Consider the following 22,725-nt stretch of genomic DNA (forward strand, 5'->3'; position numbering starts at 1 on the left):
ACTTCATCGCGCGATCCCAAACGGACATCCGTTTTGTTCGGATTCTGTCCGTTTGGATAGCGATTTGAGGTCGTGTCCGGCCGTGCGTCCACCGCGCGGACGCATCCTTTTGCCCTATCCTATCCGTCAGGGTCAAAAATGGCCAAATTTTCATCAAAACTAGTTTACAATTCAAATATTTTTTTGAAAATTAAAATAGTTTTACAACCCAATTAAAATTGTCTTTAATAAAATATTTTTACAACCAAATCAAAATTGTCTTGACTAAACATAAAATGGACCAATACATCTATTGGTTGCCAGTGTGATCACACACGTGCTCAACCAAGTCATTTTGAAGATTCAAATGAGAGTGTCAATCACGCATCTAACGATGGAATTGAGCAAACTGTTCAAATGTGGCCGGGTCTTGGTGCAGGGGCTCAATATTTTCACCTTGATAGTCAAATCCTTGGTCGAAGATACTCTCATCACGCTCGTCCTCGACGATCATGTTGTGCATGATCACACAAGCAGTCATCACCTCCCAAAGCTTCCTTTCATCCCATGACAGTGCAGAGTTTCGAACGATACCCCACCGGGATTGAAGTACACCAAAAGCATGTTCCACATCCTTTCTAACACTCTCTTGCATTTGGGCAAATCTCTTTCTCTTCTCACCTTGGGGTTTCGAGATTGTCTTCACAAAAGTTGACCACTGAGGATATATACCATCTGCTAGATAGTATCCCTTGTTGTAATGATGGCCGTTGATCTCAAAGTTGACAGGTGGGGAGTGCCCTTCTGCAAGCCTCGCGAAGACTGGAGAACGCTGCAGCACGTTGATATCATTGTGAGAACCTGCCATGCCGAAGAAAGAATGTCATATCCAAAGATCCTGTGATGCCACCGCTTCTAATATGACAGTGCATGCCTTGACATGCCCTTTGTACTGGCCCTGCCAAGCAAATGGACAATTCTTCCACTCCCAGTGCATACAATCTATGCTGCCAAGCATGCCTGGAAAGCCTCTAGCTGCGTTGGTCGCCAACAATCTCTCTGTATCAACGGCAGTTGGCTGCCTCAAGTACTCTGGGCCAAACACCTCGATCACAGCCTGGCAAAACTTATACATTGACATCAGACATGTTGTCTCACTCATACGCACATACTCATCCACCAGATCGCCTGGAATTTCATATGCAAGCATGCGGATGGCCGCGGTGCATTTCTGGTAAGAGGAGAATTCAAGCTTGCCAAGGGCATCCGTCTTGCACTCGAAGTATGGGTCATGAACCACTCCCTCTCGGATACGATTGAACACATGCCTTGCCATTCGAAAACGGCGACGGAATTTATCCGGCTTGAAGACCGGGGTGTTGGCAAAGTAATCGGCATAGAGCAGGGCGTGCCCTCTCTCCCTGTTGCGGTTCAGGTTGGGAGCACGGCCAGGGAGTGACCCCCTGTATCGAGGAAGCTGCCGTTGAATGTGGTCGTGAATGACCAGTGCAGCCACCACAATATCTTCATCATCTGACGACGAATCGTCCGATGAACAAAGAAAGTGATGGAAGAAAAACTCGTCTCCACTATCCATACCTTTGTGGGCAAAATGTCGAACACCTTGCGGGCGTGGTGGCGAAGAGGCCGCGATGATCACCTTGATGCGACAGGGGTGGTTGCCGGCCGGCTATTGGTCGCTGTGGAGCTCTCGTCGGGAGCTGCCGAGGATGCCGTGCTGCGTCGCCAGCGGTCCTGTCCCCACTGCGGCCGGCAAAGACGTCGACGGCCAAACCTTCGATCGACGGCCAAAACTACGGCCACAACACGGGCGTGGTGGCAGCCATGCTGAGAAGTGGTTTGGTAGGGACGGCCGGAGGCTGCGCGGTGAGGAGGCGGCCGGAGAATAGCGGCGGCGCCGGCGGCGGGGCGGGGCGAGAGAGAGAGAGGGTGGAAGCATTGGGAGTGGAGGGACTGCTAGTGTCCCCCACAGGCGGGCCAGGGGGGGACAAGGGCGTGCGTCCAAGCCGTCCGCGCGCGTCCGTTTCACCTGAAACCGAGCGCAAGTTTGGGCCGGGGATGGGTCAAAAACGGACGGAATCCGGACATTTGTCCGTTTGAGGCCGTGTGCTGGGTTGCGCTATTCGTCCGTTTTACCCCAAACGGACGGGGGCGGACATGATAGGGTCACGCGGTGAAGTTGGCCTTAAGAGCAACTCAATGGGGCGATCCATTTCGTCCGCCGTCGTTCGTTTGGGTTGACGTGGACAAAAAAGTCGGCCGAACGCGCCGACTCAGACGGATGCGCATCCATTTTTGTCCGCTCGCCGACTCGTTCCCGGCCCATTTTTAAGTTGGATTTACGTCGGCGCGGACACAAGATAGACACGCGAGCGCTCACCCTCACTCCTCCTGGGGTCTGTTGGTCGGTGGCACATTGGACTCTCCTCATCCAACAGCATACCCTCACCCGCCTGCTTCGTCGCCGACGCCGTCGGCCAATTTTTTCAATAGAAAAAGGATACACAGATAGTTCTAGCATAGACAGATAAAAGAAAAGATCAACTACTCGTCGTTTTCTGACTCCGACTCGGTAATGTCCTCCTCCGATGTCTGAATGTAGGCGTCGTTCTCGGAGTCCTAGGACGACGCTTCTACTAGCTTCATGTTCAGTTGAGCGGCCTGCTTCCGCGCACGCTTGGCCTCCCGATAGGCGGCTCGCTCCGTCCTCCTCGCCTCCCTCTCCGTCCTTCTTTCCTTTTAGAACTGGCGCTCGTCGATGATGTCCTGCGGGAAGCGTTTGCACCACACCGCCATGGCTTTCATGCCCATCTCGGCGATGGCGAGGCGACGCTGCCGTCTCCGGTGGTCACGACGATCCTCGTTGGTGAAAAGCCACGGGAGAGGCACGAGATCCTGCGCTCGCTGGCTCGTCGACACGTCGGGAAAGTTCATCTCCCGACGAGGCCGCAGGAGGCGCCACGCCGCCGCGTCGTACGCGCGGGCCGCCTCCTTTGCGGTGTCGAAGGTGCCGAGAATGAGGCGTTTCTCGCCAAATCAAATCTCGAAGAAGAAGGCGCCGGAGCGGCGCTCGCGGACTCCGTGAAAATCCGAAGCGCCCAGACGGCGCATCACATGATGGCATAGAGGCGGCGAGACTAATGAGAGGGGCGAGACGAGTGGGCGGCAGACAGGGTGTGGAGAAAGCGCCTTCTTAATACCGAGCGCCGGCCGCGCCAAAATCAGCACGCGAATCTTTCCCGCGCGCTGGAGCGCCAAAACCAGTGCGCGCGGTCATGAAATGGGTCGACGTGTTGGTCGAAATGCCGACCCAAATTTAAAAATGGCTTGACGCCGGACGAGCGGCCGACTCAAACGAATAAAAAACAAACAAAAATGTCGTCCGTTTGAATCGGCCTGTTGGAATTGCTCTAATAAAAGAATGGCCAGATCGGCTGGCTCAACCCTGATGATGCCTTCACCTTTGATCGATCAATCACGCGCGCTCAAGGCTATCCCCGCATTTGATTTGATTTTAGGCCTTCTTTGATTTAGGGAAAAGTATATTTTTTGTTCCTAAACTCTTTCGAAAGTATAGAAATAGTTCTTGAATTTCAAAACGCAGCAAAACTTAATCTCTCAACTTTCCAAACCGGATTAGTTTAGTCACTCTTACCGCTTCGAGTGGTTTCAATCTGATGTGGACATGGTTTTGACCAAAAACTTAAAACGTCACCTAGGTTTGACCGCCACGTTACACTCCATGTCATTTTTTTCAAAACGCAATGCATGTCACCAAGGTCCCGAATACTCTCAGGCGCGGCAAGTTCGGATGAGAAGCCGGACAGCGTCGTCCATGACGCTCATGCGGCGGAGATGAAGCGCTCGAGCGGCCAAAGGAGCTCGGCGACCCAGGGCATGGCGTTGGCAGAAGAGTGATTTGGCCTCCCTGTTGCACGGGCCGTCGAGCTGCAGCCTGCGCCTGGCGAGACACCGCTAACCTTCTGGACAGGAGGCCTGGGCAGGAGGAGGAGCTCGAGGCGGCGAGCTCGGACAAGCCCTCCGCGGGCACCTCCACTGACGGTGTTGGCCATGCATCCGATCGTTTGTAGCGGCGTGTAAGATGCAGTCCAGGGAGCAACACATCACGCCCGTGTGTATTCTGGGCAAGATTGGATCAGCATGTTCGTTGTGTTTCGCTTGCATCTTCGGCGGGCTGAATCAATACATACATTCACATATATTCCAGTAGCTAGTCTGCACTTCGTGTTCTGTGGAAGCATCGACTGGCCGCCACACGCATGCAAAGCGGGCCAAGCACCTTAATCTCGCGCGCATGTCGAGCGCAGCTCGCGCTCCTTCCTGGAGCACGCCTGCAGGCGCCGCCGTATTTGCTCGTTGTACACACTGCCGGGCGCCGTCGACACGCACTGCCGCTCGCTGAGCATTATTTTTTTTCGAAACGGAGACAAAAGTTTTGCCACATCAATTAATTAAGAAGAAGATAATTGCCCAGTTAATTTAAGGAAAACCGGGCGAAAACCTACACAAATAGAGCACGGACTAACTACTCACGTGGCAAGAAATCCCCCAACCATACAGTCGGCCATTGCCAAACTCTCCGAATGCATAGCATCCACAAACCCTGACACTACTACTACGCCAAGTGAATCCCAACAAGAACACCACAACACAAGACATCATGCACCTCCCAATCCAAGAGGACAAGCCGAGAGACCGAAGATCATCCATCAAGCAACCAGAGACGCCTTGCCTATGACGTCACTCTTGCCTTTGCCCATCTTCTTTTGTTTGCCCCTTATTGGCGTTCCTGACAGGAGGCAAGCAATCGACCTGCCCAAACCAGGTCTAGCAGCCTCCACGCTAGCGAGCAAGTCACAAAGTTCCTTCGCGAAGAGAGCATTTGAATTTGGAGTTGGAGTAGGTGCCAACACACTTGGCTCAATGGCCATGTCACTCATGGGCATCACCTTCTCGATGATCGCACATGAGGGAAGGGCAGCAACATCTGGAACTCCGCGCTTGATGACTAATGCCTGACGCCCAATGGACTTGGGTGAGCGAGAGATCGCACCGTCCAAATCACTACTCTCCTCAGCATCAACTATCTGGCTCGACTCCAGGGATGATGTTGGTGGCAAAGCCACACTCGAGATCTCGGGAGGGTCTACCTGCAGTTGCTCGACACACAAAGGCAAAACCGGGCCCCCACACAACTCCCGAAGCTCGGGCATGATCCGTAACATCAGAGTCACAACCACATCATTGTCAAGTCCCTCAGAGGCTAATGGCGGTGAGCTGGCCCTAGCCCGAGGGGAGAAACGACCATGTGTTGGAAATATGCCCTAGAGGCAATAATAAATTAGTTATTATTATTATATTTCATTGTTCATGATGATCGTTTATTATTCATGCTAGAATTGTATTGATAGGAAACTCAGATACATGTGTGGATACATAGACAACACCATGTCCCTAGTAAGTCTTTAGTTGACTAGCTCGTTGATCAATAGATGGTTACGGTTTTCTGACCATGGACATTGGATGTCGTTGATAACGGGATCACATCATTAAAAGAATGATGTGATGGACAAGACCCAATCCTAAGCCTAGCACAAAGATCGTGTAGTTCGTATGCTAAAGCTTTTCTAATGTCAAGTATCATTTCCTTAGACCATGAGATTGTGCAACTCCCGGATACCGTAGGAGTGCTTTGGGTGTGCCAAACGTCACAACGTAACTGGGTGGCTATAAAGGTACAATACAGGTATCTCCGAAAGTGTCTGTTGGGTTGGCACGAATCGAGACTGGGATTTGTCACTCCGTGTAAACGGAGAGGTATCTCTGGGCCCACTCGGTAGGACATCATCATAATGTGCACAATGTGACCAAGGAGTTGATCACGTGATGATGTGTTACGGAACGAGTAAAGAGACTTGCCGGTAACGAGATTGAACAAGGTATCGGGATACCGACGATCGAATCTCGGGCAAGTATCATACCGCTAGACAAAGGGAATTGTATACGGGATTGATTAAGTCCTTGACATCGTGGTTCATCCGATGAGATCATCGTGGAGCATGTGGGAGCCAACATGGGTATCCAGATCCCGCTGTTGGTTATTGACCGGAGAGTTGTCTCGGCCATGTCTGCATGACTCACGAACCCGTAGGGTCTACACACTTAAGGTTCGATGACGCTAGGGTTATAGGGAAAGTATGTACGCGGTTACCGAATGTTGTTCGGAGTCCCGGATGAGATCCCGGACGTCACGAGGAGTTTCGGAATGATCCGGGGATAAAGATTGATATATAGGAAGTATGGTTTTGGCCACCGGAAGTGTTCCGGACATCACCGGTAGTGTACCGGGGACCACCGGAGGGGTCCGGGGGTCCACCAGGTGGGGCCACCAGCCCCGGAGGCCTACATGGGCCAATAGTGGGAAGGGACCAGCCCCTAGGTGGGCTGGGGCACCTCCCACCAAGGCCCAAGGCGCCTCCAAGAGGGGAAGGGGGCAAACCCTAGGGCAGATGGGCCCTAAGGCCCACCCTAGGTGCGCCTCCCCCTCTCCCCCTTGTGGCCGCCACCCTAGATGGGATCTAGGGCTGCCGCACCCCTTGGGGTGGGAACCCTAGGTGGGGGCGCAGCCCTCCCTCTTCCCCTATATATAGTGGAGGCAAAGGGGCAGCCCAACACGCGATTCAATCTCTCTGTTGGCGCAGCCCTACCCCCAGAGGCGGACCATGAAAAAAAATTAAGGTGGGGCAAAGTTTCACTAAGATTTTTCTTTATGCGAATCAACGGAACGAAATTGTACACTACAAATGAATAACCAAATACAATGAAATATATCGAGCAGACTAGATACATATAGCATGATCCATCACATACCCGAACAACATTTTGATCCTTCTTTTGCAATAGAAGAGACAAATCATTTGTCATGCGAAGGATTTTTAGCATCATCCTCAAGATGAACACAAAGCTAAAAGTCTCCATTTGATGAACCAAACCTCCTGCCCTTCACAACCAGAGTGTTCACAAATCACAACATTAATATGTCACTACAATCTGCTTGAATTTGAGGCTTCAAGATACTGTTAAAATTTGGGACAAAATTTTAGGAAAATTGAGAAATCACCTCCTCCCCTTTTCTTTGGATTTCCTATTACCTTCCTCTTCCTTTCCATCTTCGGGAAATCTGGCCGTGACTGCGCCGGCCGGACCCAGAAGTGGTCGGACGGCCGGACTCCTGTCGCTGCTGCTAGGCGCCTAGGCCCTGGCTGGAGACGCCGCTTGCTGCCGCGGTGCCGCCGCCCTCTAGCCCTCCCGACTGCCGCCGCCGGTGCTGCCCTGCCGCTGGCTGCCCCGCCGTTGCCTGCCCCGCCCCACTCCTGGAGACCTGGCAAGCCGCCGCCGTCGCCGCCGGCGCTAGCTTAGGGATTAGGGTTGGCGTCGTGGGAATAGAACAGAGCGGTCGAGTGTGTTGCGTCTCTGTTCGCTCGCGTGGACGCTCGAACTGGTTGCCTCGCGTGGACGCTCGAACCTGGCTCTGGCTGGCTGTTGGCCCATCTTGCCGCTCGCTGGGGCCGTCGGCCCATCAAAGGTCCCAAAAACGCATAGTTTCCCCTCCAAAGATAACCTCCCCAGTTGGGGAACGCATTAGATATTTACCTAAACCTGTGGGTCCTTGAGCGGATCCCACATTAGCTCCAAGACGCTGGTCTCTAACTAGAAATGTAAATGCTTGAGCTTGAGAAGCTTCTGGCCCGGTGGGTCCATAAAACTCACTCGGATAAGCTGTATTACTGAACCATAGAAAACAACAAGCGATAAAACCAAAGACAGATAAAGCAGCTAAACTATAAGACAAGTAAGCTTCTCTAGACCATACAAATGCACGGCGAGCCCATGCGAAGGGTTTGGTTAAAATATGCCAAATTCCGCCAAATACACAAATAAAACCCAACCATAAGGCATCAGGTATTAACAGTAACGAGCAGCCTATTCTGCTAGAGATTGATGATGCATACTAGTTATAATCTTTTTTGTTCAAAATTAAGGTATGGCAGGTGCCATACCCTGCCGACCGGGGAGGTCCGCTAGTGCCTACCCCTCTCCCTCCTCGTCTCTCGTAGTGCTTGGCGAAGCCCTGCTGGAGTCCCGCGCTCCTCCATCACCACCACGCCGTCGTGCTGTTGCTGGATGGAGCCTTCCCCAACCTCTCCTTCTCCCCTTGCTGGATAAAGGCGTAGGAGACGTCATCGGGCTGTACGTGTGTTGAACGCGGAGGTGCCGTCCGTTCGGCACTAGGATCATCGGTGATTTGGATCACGACGAGTACGACTCCATCAACCCCGTTCACTTGAACGCTTCCGCTTAGCGATCTACAAGGTTATGTAGATGCACTCTCCTTCCCCTTGTTGCTAGATTACTCTATAGATTGATCTTGGTGATGCGTAGAAAATTTTGAATTTCTGCTATGATCCCCAACAGTGGCATCATGAGCTAGGTCTATGCGTAGTTACTATGCACGAGTAGAACACAAAGCAGTTGTGGGCGTCGATTTTGTCAATTTACTTGCCGTTACTAGTCTTATCTTGATTCGGCGGCATCGTGGGATGAAGCGGCCCGGACTGACCTTACACGTACTCTTACGTGAGACTGGTTCCACCGACTGACATGCACTAGTTGCATAAGGTGGCTAGCGGGTGTCTGTCTCTCCCACTTTAGTCGGATCGGATTCGATGAAAAGGGTCCTTATGAAGGGTAAATAGAAATTGGCATATCACGTTGTGGTTTTCGCGTAGGTAAGAAACGTTCTTGCTAGAAACCTATAGCAGCCACGTAAAAACTTGCAACAACAATTAGAGGACGTCTAACTTGTTTTTGCAGCATATGCCTTGTGATGTGATATGGCCAAAAGGATGTGATGAATTATATATGTGATGTATGAGATTGATCATGTTCTTGTAATAGGAATCTCGACTTGCATGTCGATGAGTATGACAACCGGCAGGAGCCATAGGAGTTGTCTTAATTTATTTATGACATGCGTGTCAATATAAACGTCATGTAATTTATGACCTGCGTTAGCCATAGTAGTAGAAGTAATAGATGACGAGACAACTTCAAGAAGACACGATGATGGAGATCATGGTGTCATGCCGGTGACAACGATGATCATGGAGCCCCGAAGATGGAGATCAAAAGGAGCAAAATGATATTGGTCATATCATGTCACTATTTGATTGCATGTGATGTTTATCATGTTTTACATCTTATTTGCTTAGAACAATGGTAGCTTAAATAAGATGATCCCTCACTAAAATTTCAAGAAAGTGTTCCCCCTAACTGTGCACCGTTGCAAGGTTTGTTGTTTCGAAGCACCACGTGATGATCGGGTGTGATAGATTCTAACGTTCGAATACAACGGGTGTAAGCAAGATTTACGCACGCAATACACTTAGGTTGACTTGACGAGCCTAGCATGTAGAGACATGGCCTTGGAACACGGAAGACCGAAAGGTCGAGCATGAGTCGTATAGAAGATACGATCAACATGAAGATGTTCACCGATGTTGACTAGTCCGTCTCACGTGATGATCGGACACGGCCTAGTTGACTCGGATCATGTTTCACTTAGATGACTAGAGGGATGTCTATCTGAGTGGGAGTTCATTTAGATGAACTCAATTATCATGAACATAGTCTAAATTGTCTTTGCAAATATGTTGTAGATAAATAGCTCACGTTGTAGCTCCCTGTTTCAATACGTTCCTAGAGAAAGATTAAGTTGAAAGATATTGTAAGCACTGATGCGGACTAGGTCCGTAGTCCGAGGAGTGTCCTCACTGCTACACAGAAGGCTTACGTCTTTGATGCACCGCTCGATGTGCAAACCCCTACAACGTTGTCTGTGGATGTTGTGAACACCTGACAGACACATCCTGATGACTACTTGATAGTTTAGTGCACCATACTTTACGGCTTAGAATCGGGATTCCAATGACGTTTTAAACGCCATAGAACATATGAGATGTTCCAAGAGCTGAAATTGGGATTTCAGACTCATGCCCGTGTTGAGAGGTGTGAGACCTCTGACAAGTTCTCTAGCCAACAAGATGGAGGAGAATAGCTCAACTAGTGAGCATGTGCTCAGAATGTCTGGGTGCTACAATCACTTAAAGCAGTGGGAGTTAAACTTCTAGATAAGATAGTGATTGATAGAATTCTCTAGCCACTATCACTAAGCTACTAGATCTTCGTGATGAACTATGACATGCAAGGGATGGAGTTGATCCCGGAGCTGTTCGCGGTGCTTAAGACCGCAAAAGGTAGAAATCAAGAAGGAGCATCAAGTGTTGATGGTTTAACAAGACCACTGGTTTCAAGAAGGGCAAGGGCTAGAAGGGAAACTTCATGGATGGCAAACCAGTTGCCGCTCCAGTGAAGGAACCCAAGATTGAACCCAAACCCGAGACTAAGTGCTTCTATTGTAAGGGGAACGGTCACTGGTAGCGGAATTACCCCAAATGCATGGTAGATAAGAAGGTTGGCAACTTCAACAAAGTATATACGTGTTATTAATGTGTACCTCACTAGTACTCCTAGTAGCACCTGGGTATTGGATACCGGTTCAGTTACTATTATTGGTGACTTGAAGCAAAAGCTATGGACTGAACGGAGACTGGCTAAGTGCGAGGTGACGATGTGTGTTGGAAGTGTTTCCAAAGTTGATGAGATCACCATCGCACGCTCCATCTGCCTTTGGGATTAGTATTGAACCTAGATAAATGTTATCAGGTGTCTACGTTGAGCATGAATATGATTAGATCATGTTCATTGCAATACGGTCATTCATTTAAGTTAGAGAATAATGGTTATTCTGTTTACATGAATGATACCTTTCATGGTCATGCACCCTATGTGAATGGTTCATTGAATCTCGGTCGTGGTAATACACATGTTCACGCCAAAAGATGTAGAGTTAATAATGATAGTACCACTTTCTCGTGGCACTGCCGCTTAGGTCATATTGGCGTAAGATGCATGAAGAAACTCCATGTCGATGGATGTTTGGAGTCACTTGATTTTGAATCACTTGACACATGCGAGCCATGCCTCATGGGCAGGATGACTAAGACCCCGTTTTCAGGTACAATGAAACGGGCAAGTGACTTGTTGGAAATCATGCATGCTGATGCGTGTGATCCAATGAGAATTGAAGCGTGTGGTGGATATCGCTATTTTCTCATCTTCACTGACAATTTGGGTAGATATAGGTATATCTACTTAATGAAGCACAAGTCTGAAACGTTTGAAAAGTTCAAGCGATTCAGAGTGAAGTTAAGAATCATCATAACAATAAGATCATGTTCCTACGATCTGATCAAAAGGGGATTTTCTGAGTTATGAGTTTGGCAATCACTTAAGACATTGTGGAATTGTTTCGCAGCTGAAGCCACCTGGAACACCACAAGGTAATGGTGTGTCCGGAAGTCGTAATCGAACCTTATGAGATATGGTGCGATCTATGATGTCTCTTACCAATCTACCGCTATTATTTTGCGGTTATGCATTAGAGACAGCTGCATTCACTTTAGATAGGACACCATATAAGTCCGTTGAGACGACGTCGTATGAACATTGGTTTGGCAAGAAACCAAAGTTGTCATTTCTTAATGTTTGGGGCTGCGATGCTTAAGGCTTCAACCGGAGAAGCTCGAACCCAAAGCGGACAAACACATCTTCATAGGATACCCAAAGGTGACAGTTGGGTACACCTTCTATCTCAGATCCGAGGGTAAATTGTTTGTTGCTAAGAATGGGTCCTTTCTCGAAAAGGATTTTCTCTCGAAAGAATTGAGTGGGAGGAAGATAGAACTTGATGAGGTTGTCAAACCTTTACCAGAAAGTAACGCAACACAGAAAGATGTTTTCTGTGGCGCCTACGTCTGTTGAATAGGAAGTTAATGATAGTGATCATGAAGCTTCGGATCAAGTTGCTATCGAACCTCATAGGTCGACAAGGATATGTACTACTCCTGAGTGGTACGGTAATCCTGTCTTAGATATCATGTTGTTAGACAACAATGAACCTACGAGCTATGGAGAAGCGATGGTGGGCCAGTATTCCGACAAATGGTTAGAAGCCATGAAATCCGAGATAGGATCCATGTATCAGAACAAAGTATGGACTTTGGTGGACTTGCCCGATGATCGGCAAGCCATTGAGATAAATGGATCTTTAAGAAGAAGACGGACATGTGCGGTAATGTTATCGTCTATGAAGCTCGACTTGTGGGAAAGAGTCTTTTCACAAGTTCAAGGAGTTGACTACGATGAGAATTTCTCACCCGTAGCGATGCTTAAATCCGTCGGAATCATGTTAGCATTAGCTGTATTTTTCGATTATGAAATCTTACAGATGGATGTCAAAACAAGTTTTCTTACCAAGTTTTCATAAGAAAAGTTGTATGTGATACAATAAAAGGTTTTGTCGATTCTAAGGATGCTAAAAGGTATGCTGGCTCCAGCAATCCTTCTATGGACTAGAGCAAGCATCTCAAAATCAGAATATATGTTTTGATGGAGTGATCAAAGCTTTTAGGTTTATACAATGTTTGCTAAAAACTTGTATTTACAAGAAAGTGAGTGGGAGCACTACAACATTTCTGATAAGTATATGTGGATGACATATTGTTGATTCGAAATGATGTAGAATTTCTGGAAAGCATAAACGGTTGTTTGAAGAGTGTTTTTTAAAGGAAGACCTGGATAAAGCTGCTTACAAATTGGGCATCAAGATCTATAGAGATAGATCAAAACGCCTGATGATACTTTCAAAGAACACACACCTTGACATATTTTTGAAGGAGTTCAAAATAGATCGGTCAAAGAAGGGGTTCTTACCTGAGTTGTAAGGTGTGAAGTTGAGTAAGACTCGAAGATTGACCACGGCAGAACAAAGAGGAAGGACGAAGGTCATCCCCTATGCTTTTGTCATAGGCTCTATACGGTATTGTAACGCCCTCAATGCGGCTAATATCCCACGTGTCGAAGCACAACTTAGAGGCATAACCGCATTGAAATTAACACTTGTCTAGAATTTCAGATCAGGTAGCACACTTTGGAGCATGAAAACTATATGCTACAGGACCTGAACATGGCAAAGTAAAGCATGGCATGGAGCTACTCAAAGAGCTTAACAAAAGTCCCTTAGTGACCTTGAGCCAAAAGGGATCAGAAAATACAATTGCAAGCATGTGAACATGGCAAAAACATAATCAGATCACAGACTTAGTGAAAAACTGGAGCATGCAAATCAGATATTAAGTAGGCATGTTAACGAGCTCGATGCACTCACTACAGAGCAAGGCATGACAATCTAAGCATACACCCATCAAGAATACACATTATAGAAGCTAGATGGTAAGAACAACAACATAGCATGTACGGATCAACTACAACATTCTCGGCAAAATAGCTAACAAGTAGAAAATCTGCCCAGATTCACGAAATAGCAAAAGTAGAGCTCGATTGACTCAAGCTAGGGTGCACCATAATTGCAAAAAAATGACATGGATGGATAGAGCACTACAAGATTAACAAAACATCCTTACTGATCATCCTCAAAAGAGGCACGGATCACTAGGAAACAACATGAACATATGGCATATTGAAATAGGCAGATCAAGGACTTAGTGGAATTGCTAAGTCCCTGAAATCAGAATTAACGAATGCTCCACTTTGCAAGCTTGTGCTAGTCACCACACACATCATAAAAATACATGGGTTGCACCTCTGGATAGATGGCAAAACATATAACAAAACACATGTAGAGCTCAGGGGCATATCATGCACACAATAATCATGGCAAAAATGATAAATATCTAATTGGAGCAGCAGATCTGACAATTATCTCAAATAGCATACTTCCAACAGCATTTCGGGCATCAAGATGAACTCAAATGAAAATGATGCAATGAGATGAAATTATGTGCTCTCTGAGGCGAACATTTTGATATGCTACACGCGTGAAACGGAGTTACGGACACAAAGTTACGCCATGATGAAGTTGGGCATATGAAACATGGAAATTTCGGGGACTTAAGGAAAAAGTCAACCTCTCTCAGATCTCAGATCTAGGGTTCGTGCACGCGAACCGAGGCTCGCCGGAGACGTCGCCGGAAGAGCTCGATCTCGCCGGAGATGGAGGGGAGGGGTCGCCGGAGCTGGCGGGCTCCTGCCCGGATCTGGCCGGAGGAGAGGCGCACTCCGGCGCGGGCGAACGGCGACGATGGTCGCGGGCGTGGCTGCGCCGGCGAGGAGACGGCGGCGGGCGGCGAGGCGGGCTGGTCGGCGCGGAGGCGCGACGAGCCGTCACGGCGGTGCGGTGCGGAGGAAGAGGCGGGCGGCGTCGGGCGCTGCGGGCGGCGCGCGGCCCGAACGCGCGGAGGAGGGGGCCGGCCTTGGGCCGAGCGGGCCGGTGGGAGGCGCGGGCGGCGGGGCGCCAAGTGGCGCGCTCTGATTGGGCGCGGGCGGCGGCGGAGGCTGAAACGGAGGAATCTAGGGTTTGCACCGCGAGGTTTTGTCCGGCGCGCGAGGAGAAGGAGGAATCTAGGGTTTGCACCGCGAATTTCGGAGGGGAGGTGTTTATATAGGTAGAGGGAGCTAGGAGAGTCCAAATGACGTGCGGTTTTCGGCCACGCGATCGTGATCGAACGACCAAGATGATGGAGGAGGTTTTGGTGGGTTTTGGGCCAAAATGGAGGGGTGTTGGGCTGCAACACACACGAGGCCTTTTTGGTCCCTCGGTTAACCGTTGGAGTATCAAACGAAGTCCAAATGGCGCGAAACTTGACAGGTGGTCTACCGGTAGTAAACCAAGTCCGCTTGGCAAGTCTCGGTCCAATATGGAAATGTTTAATCCCCACACACAAGAAGAAGGTAGAAATGACCACCGGAGGAGAACGGAACGCCGGAATGCAAAACGGACACTGGGGAAAATGCTCGGATGCATGAGACGAACATGTATGCAAATGAAATGCACATGATAACACGATATGCAATGCATGACACGCAAGCAATGACAAGGCAACAACGGCGAATAACTGGACGACACCTGGCACATCGGTCTCGGGGCGCTACAGGTATGCCATGCTGAAGTACCGCACCTGATGTGTGCCTTGCCACATGTGTGGCAAGAGGGTACAAAGATGATCTAGGAGTAGATCACCGGATAGCGGTCAAAAATTATCCTTAGAGGAATAAGGAAATGTTTCTCGGTTATGGAGGTGATAAAGAGTTCGACGTAAAGAGTTACATCGATGCAAGCTTAACACCTATCCGGATAGCTCTGAGTAGAGATACCGGATACGTATAATGGAGCAACAATTTGGAATAGCTCCAAGTGGAACGTGGTAGCAGCATCTACGATATAAAGTTTTGCGAAATACATAGGGATCTGAATATGGCAAGACCCGTTGACTACAACCTCTCTCACAAGCATAACATGATCAAACCCAGAACTCTTTGAGTGTTTATCACATAGTGATGTGAACTAGATCATTGAGTTTAGTAGACTCTTGGATGTTGGTCACATGGTGATGTGACCTGTGAGTGTTAATCACATGGCAATGTGAACTAGATTATTGACTCTAGTGCAAGTGGGAGACTGTTGGAAATATGCCCTAGAGGAAATAATAAATTAGTTATTATTATTATATTTCATTGTTCATGATGATCATTTATTATCCATGGTAGAATTGTATTGATAGGAAACTCACATACATGTGTGGATACATAGACAACATCATGTCCCTAATAAGCCTCTAGTTGACTAGGTCGTTGATCAATAGATGATTACGGTTTCCTGACCATGGACATTGGATGTCGTTGATAACGGGATCACATCATTAGGAGAATGATGTGATGGACAAGACCCAATCCTAAGCCTAGCACAAAGATCGTGTAGTTCGTATGCTAAAGCTTTTCTAATGTCAAGTATCATTTCCTTAGACCATGAGATTGTGCAACTCCCGGATACCGTAGGAGTGCTTTGGGTGTGCCAAACGTCACAACGTAACTGGGTGGCTATAAAGGTACACTACAGGTATCTCCGAAAGTGTCTGTTGGGTTGGCACGAATCGAGACTGGGATTTGTCACTCCGTGTAAACGGAGAGGTATCTCTGGGCCCACTCGGTAGGACATCATCATAATGTGCACAATGTGACCAAGGAGTTGATCACGTGATGATGTGTTACGGAACGAGTAAAGAGACTTGCCGGTAACGAGATTGAACAAGGTATCGGGATACCGACGATCGAATCTCGGGCAAGTATCGTACCGCTAGACAAAGGGAATTGTATACGGGATTGATTAAGTCCTTGACATCGTGGTTCATCCGATGAGATCATCGTGGAACATGTGGGAGCCAACATGGGTATCCAGATCCCGCTGTTGGTTATTGACCAGAGAGTTGTCTCGGCCATGTCTGCATGACTCACGAACCCGTAGGGTCTACACACTTAAGGTTCGATGACGCTAGGGTTATAGGAAAAGTATGTACGCGGTTACCGAATGTTGTTCAGAGTCCCGGATAAGATCTCGGACGTCACGAGGAGTTCCGGAATGGTCCGGAGGTAAATATTGATATATAGGAAGTATGGTTTTGGCCACCGGAAGTGTTCCGGGCATCACCGGTAGTGTACCGGGGACCACCGGAGGGGTCCGGGGGTCCACCAGGTGAGGCCACCAGCCCCGGAGGCCTACATGGGCCAATAGTGGGAAGGGACCAGCCCCTAGGTGGGCTGGGGCGCCTCCCACCAAGGCCCAAGGCGCCTCCAAGAGGGGAAGGGGGCAAACCCTAGGGCAGATGGGCCCTAAGGCCCACCCTAGGTGCGCCTCCCCCTCTCCCCCTTGTGGCCGCCACCCTAGATGGGATCTAGGGCTGCCGCACCCCTTGGGGTGGGAACCCTAGGTGGGGGCGCAGCCCTCCCTCTCCCCCTATATATAGTGGAGGCAAAGGGGCAGCTCAACACGCGATTCAATCTCCCTGTTGGCGCAGCCCTACCCCTCTCCCTCCTCGTCTCTCGTAGTGCTTGGCGAAACCCTGCCGGAGTCCCGCGCTCCTCCATCACCACCACGCCGTCGTGTTGCTGCTGGATGGAGTCTTCCCCAACCTCTCCTTCTCCCCTTGCTGGATCAAGGCGTAGGAGACGTCACCGGGCTGTACGTGTGTTGAACGCGGAGGTGCCGTCCGTTCGGCACTAGGATCATCGGTGATTTGGATCACGACGAGTACGACTCCATCAACCCCGTTCACTTGAACGCTTCCGCTTAGCGATCTACAAGGGTATGTAGATGCACTCTCCTTCCCCTCGTTGCTAGATTACTCCATAGATTGATCTTGGTGATGCGTAGAAAATTTTGAATTTCTGCTACGATCGCCAACACCATGAAGCTCGTCTCCCTTCTCAGCGTCGAAGCTGCCATCGGGCACAACCAAAGGGTGCAACACATGAGTAGTGTGCAACACAGGCGGCGTCAGGAAGAGCCCGCCCAGTGCAGCCTCAGCTCGCTCCATGAAGCTCTCCATCCGCAACATCCAACCTTTCATAGAGTCAATGACATCACGCAGAGGATGGACCGTTTTCTCAAGCTGAAAGGAAGCCATACCAAGGAGCTCAGAGCGCAGCAGCTCAGCCTGCCTCTCCAAAGTGGGCCGCATCGAGGTATCCGTCGGGGCCATTGAGCCAGCAGGAGCAGAAACGATCGATGCCCAAGAATCACAACAAAATGTCTTTGAGAGGGGCGGGGCTTTTTTCTGGACCTTGTATGTAGATGGAGCTTGTTGGTGCTCAACGGGGGGCGGGGCAATGGCGACACAGTAGCTCTTCCTAAAGAGTTGAGGGGACGCCGGGCATTGTGGCACTCATGCGCTCGATGACCGTTCTCAAGGCATCGATAACATCTAAAAGGATCTCGACAATCCGCTGCACGGTGTCCAGGAAAGAGACATCTGCAACATCTACCATGAAGCCAAGCAGGGACGGGACGGGTAGCCAAAGCAGGGGCTTGTGACGCCTGGCGTTGCACATCGCGCCGCGGGAGCACTTTCTACCAACCTCCGCATGTATCCGCTTCACACGCCACGTCCTGCCGAGCAGCCGAAACCGAGGATTTGGTAGCCGGCGGTGGCGTCCGTTGGGCCAGCTCATCATCATCATCGTCGTCTTCTTCGCCGTCAGTAAGGGAGCTCCACGAGACAGGTAGCTCTGAGTCAAAAACCACACCGCGCCAGCAGAAAATCACCCTAAGCGAGACGAGGGATTAAACTTATCCGGTTTTGAAAGTTGAGGGACTAAATTTATCCGGTTTTAAAAGTTGGAGAACTAAGTTTTGCTGGTTTTGAAGTCGAGGGACCATTGCTATATTTTCAAAAGAGTTGAAGGACGAAAAATATACTTGTCCCTTTAATTTATAGTGTAGAAAAATTATAGAAATAGGAAAATCATTTCGAATAGTCCACTTCGCACTGGGCGTGGAAAGCAGTGCAGGGTCGACCAACGTTAACGTCTGATTAAACGCCACGAGTATACTGCCATTCATCCTAAAAAATAGTATAACGTCATTCGGTGAGTCCGGCCGGTTCGGGTTACTCTCAATAATTTCTTCTCTTTCCTACGCACGCGCGCGCCGATCACGCGGTTGTTGAGCGGACTGCGACGGTCGTCCGTGGAGCTAGCTAGCTGCGTCGCCGCTGGTAGTGGTGGCTTTCAGGTTTTAATTTCGTGGCACGCCTCGTCCATGATGATTTGATATTTAGTGTCGCGTTTTTATTTGACTAGTAATAATGTACGTGTAATGCACGTTTTTATTAGATAGGATATTAGTTGCACGTTATATTAGTTAAGATATATCTGTTACACGTTGGTATTTAGTAGTATATCAATTACTTTTTCGCGGGAATGATAGGATATTAATTACATGACAGATTTCATGGAATAGTGTTGAGTCAAAACGTGTTTATAACCAATGGCAGTGGTGGGTAATTAGAGCGTTAAACGTGTTTGGTGCTCACCATTGAAGAGATTTGAACCATTAGATAACATGATTTGACGGTTGAGATGGTTTAGATCTGTCCTTTTGGGTTTTTTATATTAGTATAGATATAGATATAGATATAAATATAGATGCTGTGTGGATTGTATCTGCCTGGATTGTATCTGCCTGGACATGTCATCTACAGTAGAAGTAAACCAAGAGTTTTTGGAAGCGGGGAACTGGCCCGAGATGGAGGGAGGGTGCGCGGTTTCTACTGACCCCCTCTGGACCGCAAAAAAAGAAAAAGGAAAACAGACAATCGAAAATAAATAGGCGATTATGGTTACTTGGTCCGAAATAATAGACATGTCAGTACAGCACAGACGCGCGTACATACATTGTGATCGCTGTCCCTTGTCGCCGTGGTCACTTTTTCGCCGGGTTCGTCACGGCTCACGACATCAATAGCTACATACAGTCGACACGGCTGGTGCTATCTTCATCACATCTAAATGTTTTAAGAGTCATCGGCGTGGGCGAGCCAGGTTGCGTGAAAACCTCTTCCATTTGCACCACTCCATCGGTACTTCTGCACGCACGCATGCGTGCCATATTCGGAAGTTGCGTAAAACTTTTCTAATAACCCCCTTGGTAGTTGTAGGATTATTGGGGTCGGAACTCGGAAGATTATTACCATAGTTTTAAATAGCCGGTTATAGCTTCGCTATCGCTCCGCTATAGCTGTTTGAGGGTGTTGCTGCTAAATAATTTCATGTACAATTTATTGTTATAGCTCCGCTATAGCCCGCTATAACCCAGCTATAGCTGTTTTTAAGGGTCGCCGCTAAATGTCATAGCCCGCTTTTTAAAACATTGATTATTACCCCCTTCCTGTTGCGATGATGATGTGATGATTAGGCTTGCCGGTTAATTTGGTTGTCATCCTTTAATCAGTTGAAACTTTTGTAGCTAGTGTGCCGCTAGGCCTTTCTTGGCTAGTTTTGGGTAGATTGAAGTATCCTGATGTGGTGATATATATCAATGGTGTGTGATGACTAGGCTTGCTAGGCTGGAGCATCCTGATGTGGCTCTAGATCAATGATGTAATGGTTGGTTTGTTGCCTTGTAAACAACTCCATTTTCATGAAAATGTAAATAGGGCCGTCTGGCCCCTTTGATCTAAAAAATAATGATGATGCTGACATAGTCAGCAAGTGGTCAGGGATTCTACTGTGTCCGCCTCTCACATTGTTGCAAGATGCGGCGGAGAAGGAAGCGAAACGCAAATCGGCGCTGAGGTCCTCCTCTTCCCCGCCAAGTCAAGCTGGAGTGTAGAACAGTTCAATAATGCTGTGGCTTTCCGGGGTCCAAGCGTGGCAAAATCGACCATTTTAACCGCGAACCCAAGTTAGTAAAAGTGTTGAACTGTTCAATGCTGTAGCTTTCCGGCTCCAAGCGCCGCACAATCGACCGTTTTAACGTGGAGCAGGCGTTTGTTCGGCTGTTCGTTCGTCGTCACCGCTGCGGCGCTTTCTCTGAGCTCGCGGTCTTTTTCGAGAAGAAAATACTCCTTCCGTTCCAAATTACTCGTTGTGGTTCATGACGAGTAATTTGGAACGAAGGGAGTATGAGCTATGCCAGCAGGAGAAACGAATTCACCATGCGCCCCTCGTGCTTGCGTGTGCATGCGCCAATTTCTGGGGAGCCGTCCTCATACTGCAACGATCGCGCGGTGGACGTACGAATGAAGCAAGCACAAGAGCCAAAGAGGCTTCGCTCATCGATGACACCGTACCGATGAACGGCTAACGGATGATTATTAAACTATGCTCGCCTACTATAACTAGCAAACGAGCGGTTGTGAGCGAGTGCTAGCTAGATCGGCTGGCTCAATATTACTATAATGAACAGGCAATAATTGAATTTGGTTTTAAAACTTAATGAGCTTAATGTACAATATAATGAGTTTCACGAGCAGCTTATTAATACAATTATAGTACTACTAGATCATTTTCTCATCGACCCTTCCCACAAGCGCCTCCAAGACGACTAGGGTTTTCTCACCTCTCACCGGCAGTACTACCGATCTACCTCGTCTTTTCTGGCCTCAAGGTCATGAGGCGTGGTGGATCCCGCCCTTGCCTATAAGAGGACTTTTGTTTTGTCCTTAGGTATTTTCTAGAGTTTGTTTAGCGTTTGCGTCCTATTCAGAAAGCCGAGACGGTGGCGACTTTTTGAAGATGAAATAAGACTCTCCACACCTAGCCCATGTCCCGGAGGTGAGTCTAGCATCACCGGAGGACGTATGGAGGTGTGTCTTCTATGAATCCCGTGAGATTCGGTCGATATTTGTTTTCATTGGATCTGCTTAGATCTAATCTTCGTTCGTTCGCGTTTGAATCTTTTTGGTCTACACTTTTCTTCATTGATGACGGTTGTGTTTTCTAATGTGCTGGTCCTTTGGGGTTTTAGCACGACAACTTACTGATTGTTTACTATAACATGATTTGCCCGGCTCCAGTGAAGGAGAGGCGATGATGGCGACATGTCTTCGACTCGTTCCAATGCTTTTAGTGTTGTTAGGTGGTCTACTGACATGGATGTAATTTTTGTTTTTTATGTTCTTTATACTACCATGATATGAATAGATAAAAAAAAGTCGACTTTGCTAATGTCACTCTGTTTACATAGTACATACGTAGATGCTCATACATATGCATATATACTCGTCCCTATGAATGCACACACGTACATTCTACCCCTATGAATACCTCCGAAAGGCTGAGCCTACACATCATGTTGGGATTACGAAGTCACTACAGATGCCTTCGTAGTCGACGAAAACGTTTACTACCATAGTACAAACACCATTGTAAAGCCTAAAATAAATCTAAAAATATGAGCACCAACGCCAAGTCTAGCACTTGAATTTTGATAGGTTGGTTCCACCATAAAGAATATAAAGAGCATCTACAACCGGATCTCAAACGTCTCATCTTACAGTTCGTCACTGTCCGAACACAAAAAAGAAGAAAAAGGCCACCCAACCGGACCCCCCTCCCCCCTCCCTCACTTTGTCCTCATGTGACCGGGTTGTCCGCGAATCTCATCACACCAAATATGAAGAGGATATGAAGATGTCCAGGCAGTCCTCCACGTAGGATGCGGCCCATCACAGGCCACCTTTTAATTTTATGTATTCTTTTTTTCTTCTTGTTTTCATCCTCATCAATCGCACGAATTTAATCGGACAATTCGGGAAGGATGTAGAGAACAATGATTGCACACATGCATTAATGTTAATGAAGGCTCAAAATGAGCGTGTCTGATCACTGACCAACCGGACACGTTGGCATATACTCCCTCCGTTCCGAATTACTTGTTGCAGGTATGAATGTATCTAGATGTATTTTAGTATATATACATTTATTTCTACGACGAGTAATTTGGAACGGAGGGAGTACTTGGGATCGAAATTAGCCAATTCTGCTTGTCAATGCTCTAAGCATCTGAGATGGCCTCAGTTCCCATGGGCAATACTAAAAAACAGTCCGCTTTCACTTTTGATCAAATCACGCGTCAGTATGGACAAGAGGAGTGCTAGACGACTGGTGCTAGCAAACAATATGGCCCGGATCCAAAACCCACCTGGATGCGCCGTGGCCTTGCCCGAC

General features: G+C 48.3%; 1 protein-coding gene across 1 annotated transcript; it reads right to left on the reverse strand.

The window, feature by feature from the left end:
* Nucleotides 1-367: 367 nt before the first annotated feature.
* LOC147958307 (uncharacterized) lies at nucleotides 368-1,576 on the reverse strand. The gene is made up of 2 exons (XM_087532045.1): nucleotides 979-1,576; nucleotides 368-840 (listed from the first exon to the last, which is right to left on the reverse strand). Exons 1-2 carry the CDS (start codon nucleotides 1,574-1,576, stop codon nucleotides 368-370), a joined length of 1,071 nt encoding a protein of 356 aa, XP_087388171.1.
* Between the last annotated feature and the right edge of the window lie 21,149 nt (nucleotides 1,577-22,725).

The sequence above is a fragment of the Triticum urartu genome, chromosome 7A (genome assembly GCF_056163025.1).
Source record: "Triticum urartu cultivar PI428250 chromosome 7A, HENAU_Tu73, whole genome shotgun sequence".
Classification (NCBI taxonomy): domain Eukaryota; kingdom Viridiplantae; phylum Streptophyta; class Magnoliopsida; order Poales; family Poaceae; genus Triticum; species Triticum urartu.

Excerpts from the sequence above, each read along its gene's own strand:
- LOC147958307 (XM_087532045.1), bottom strand. The coding sequence starts at position 1,576 with ATGGATAGTGGAGACGAGTTTTTCTTCCATCACTTTCTTTGTTCATCG. Across the intron at positions 841-978 it reads CATGCTTGGCAGCATAGATT|GTTCTCACAATGATATCAAC; the intron begins GTATGCACTGGG and ends TCGGCATGGCAG.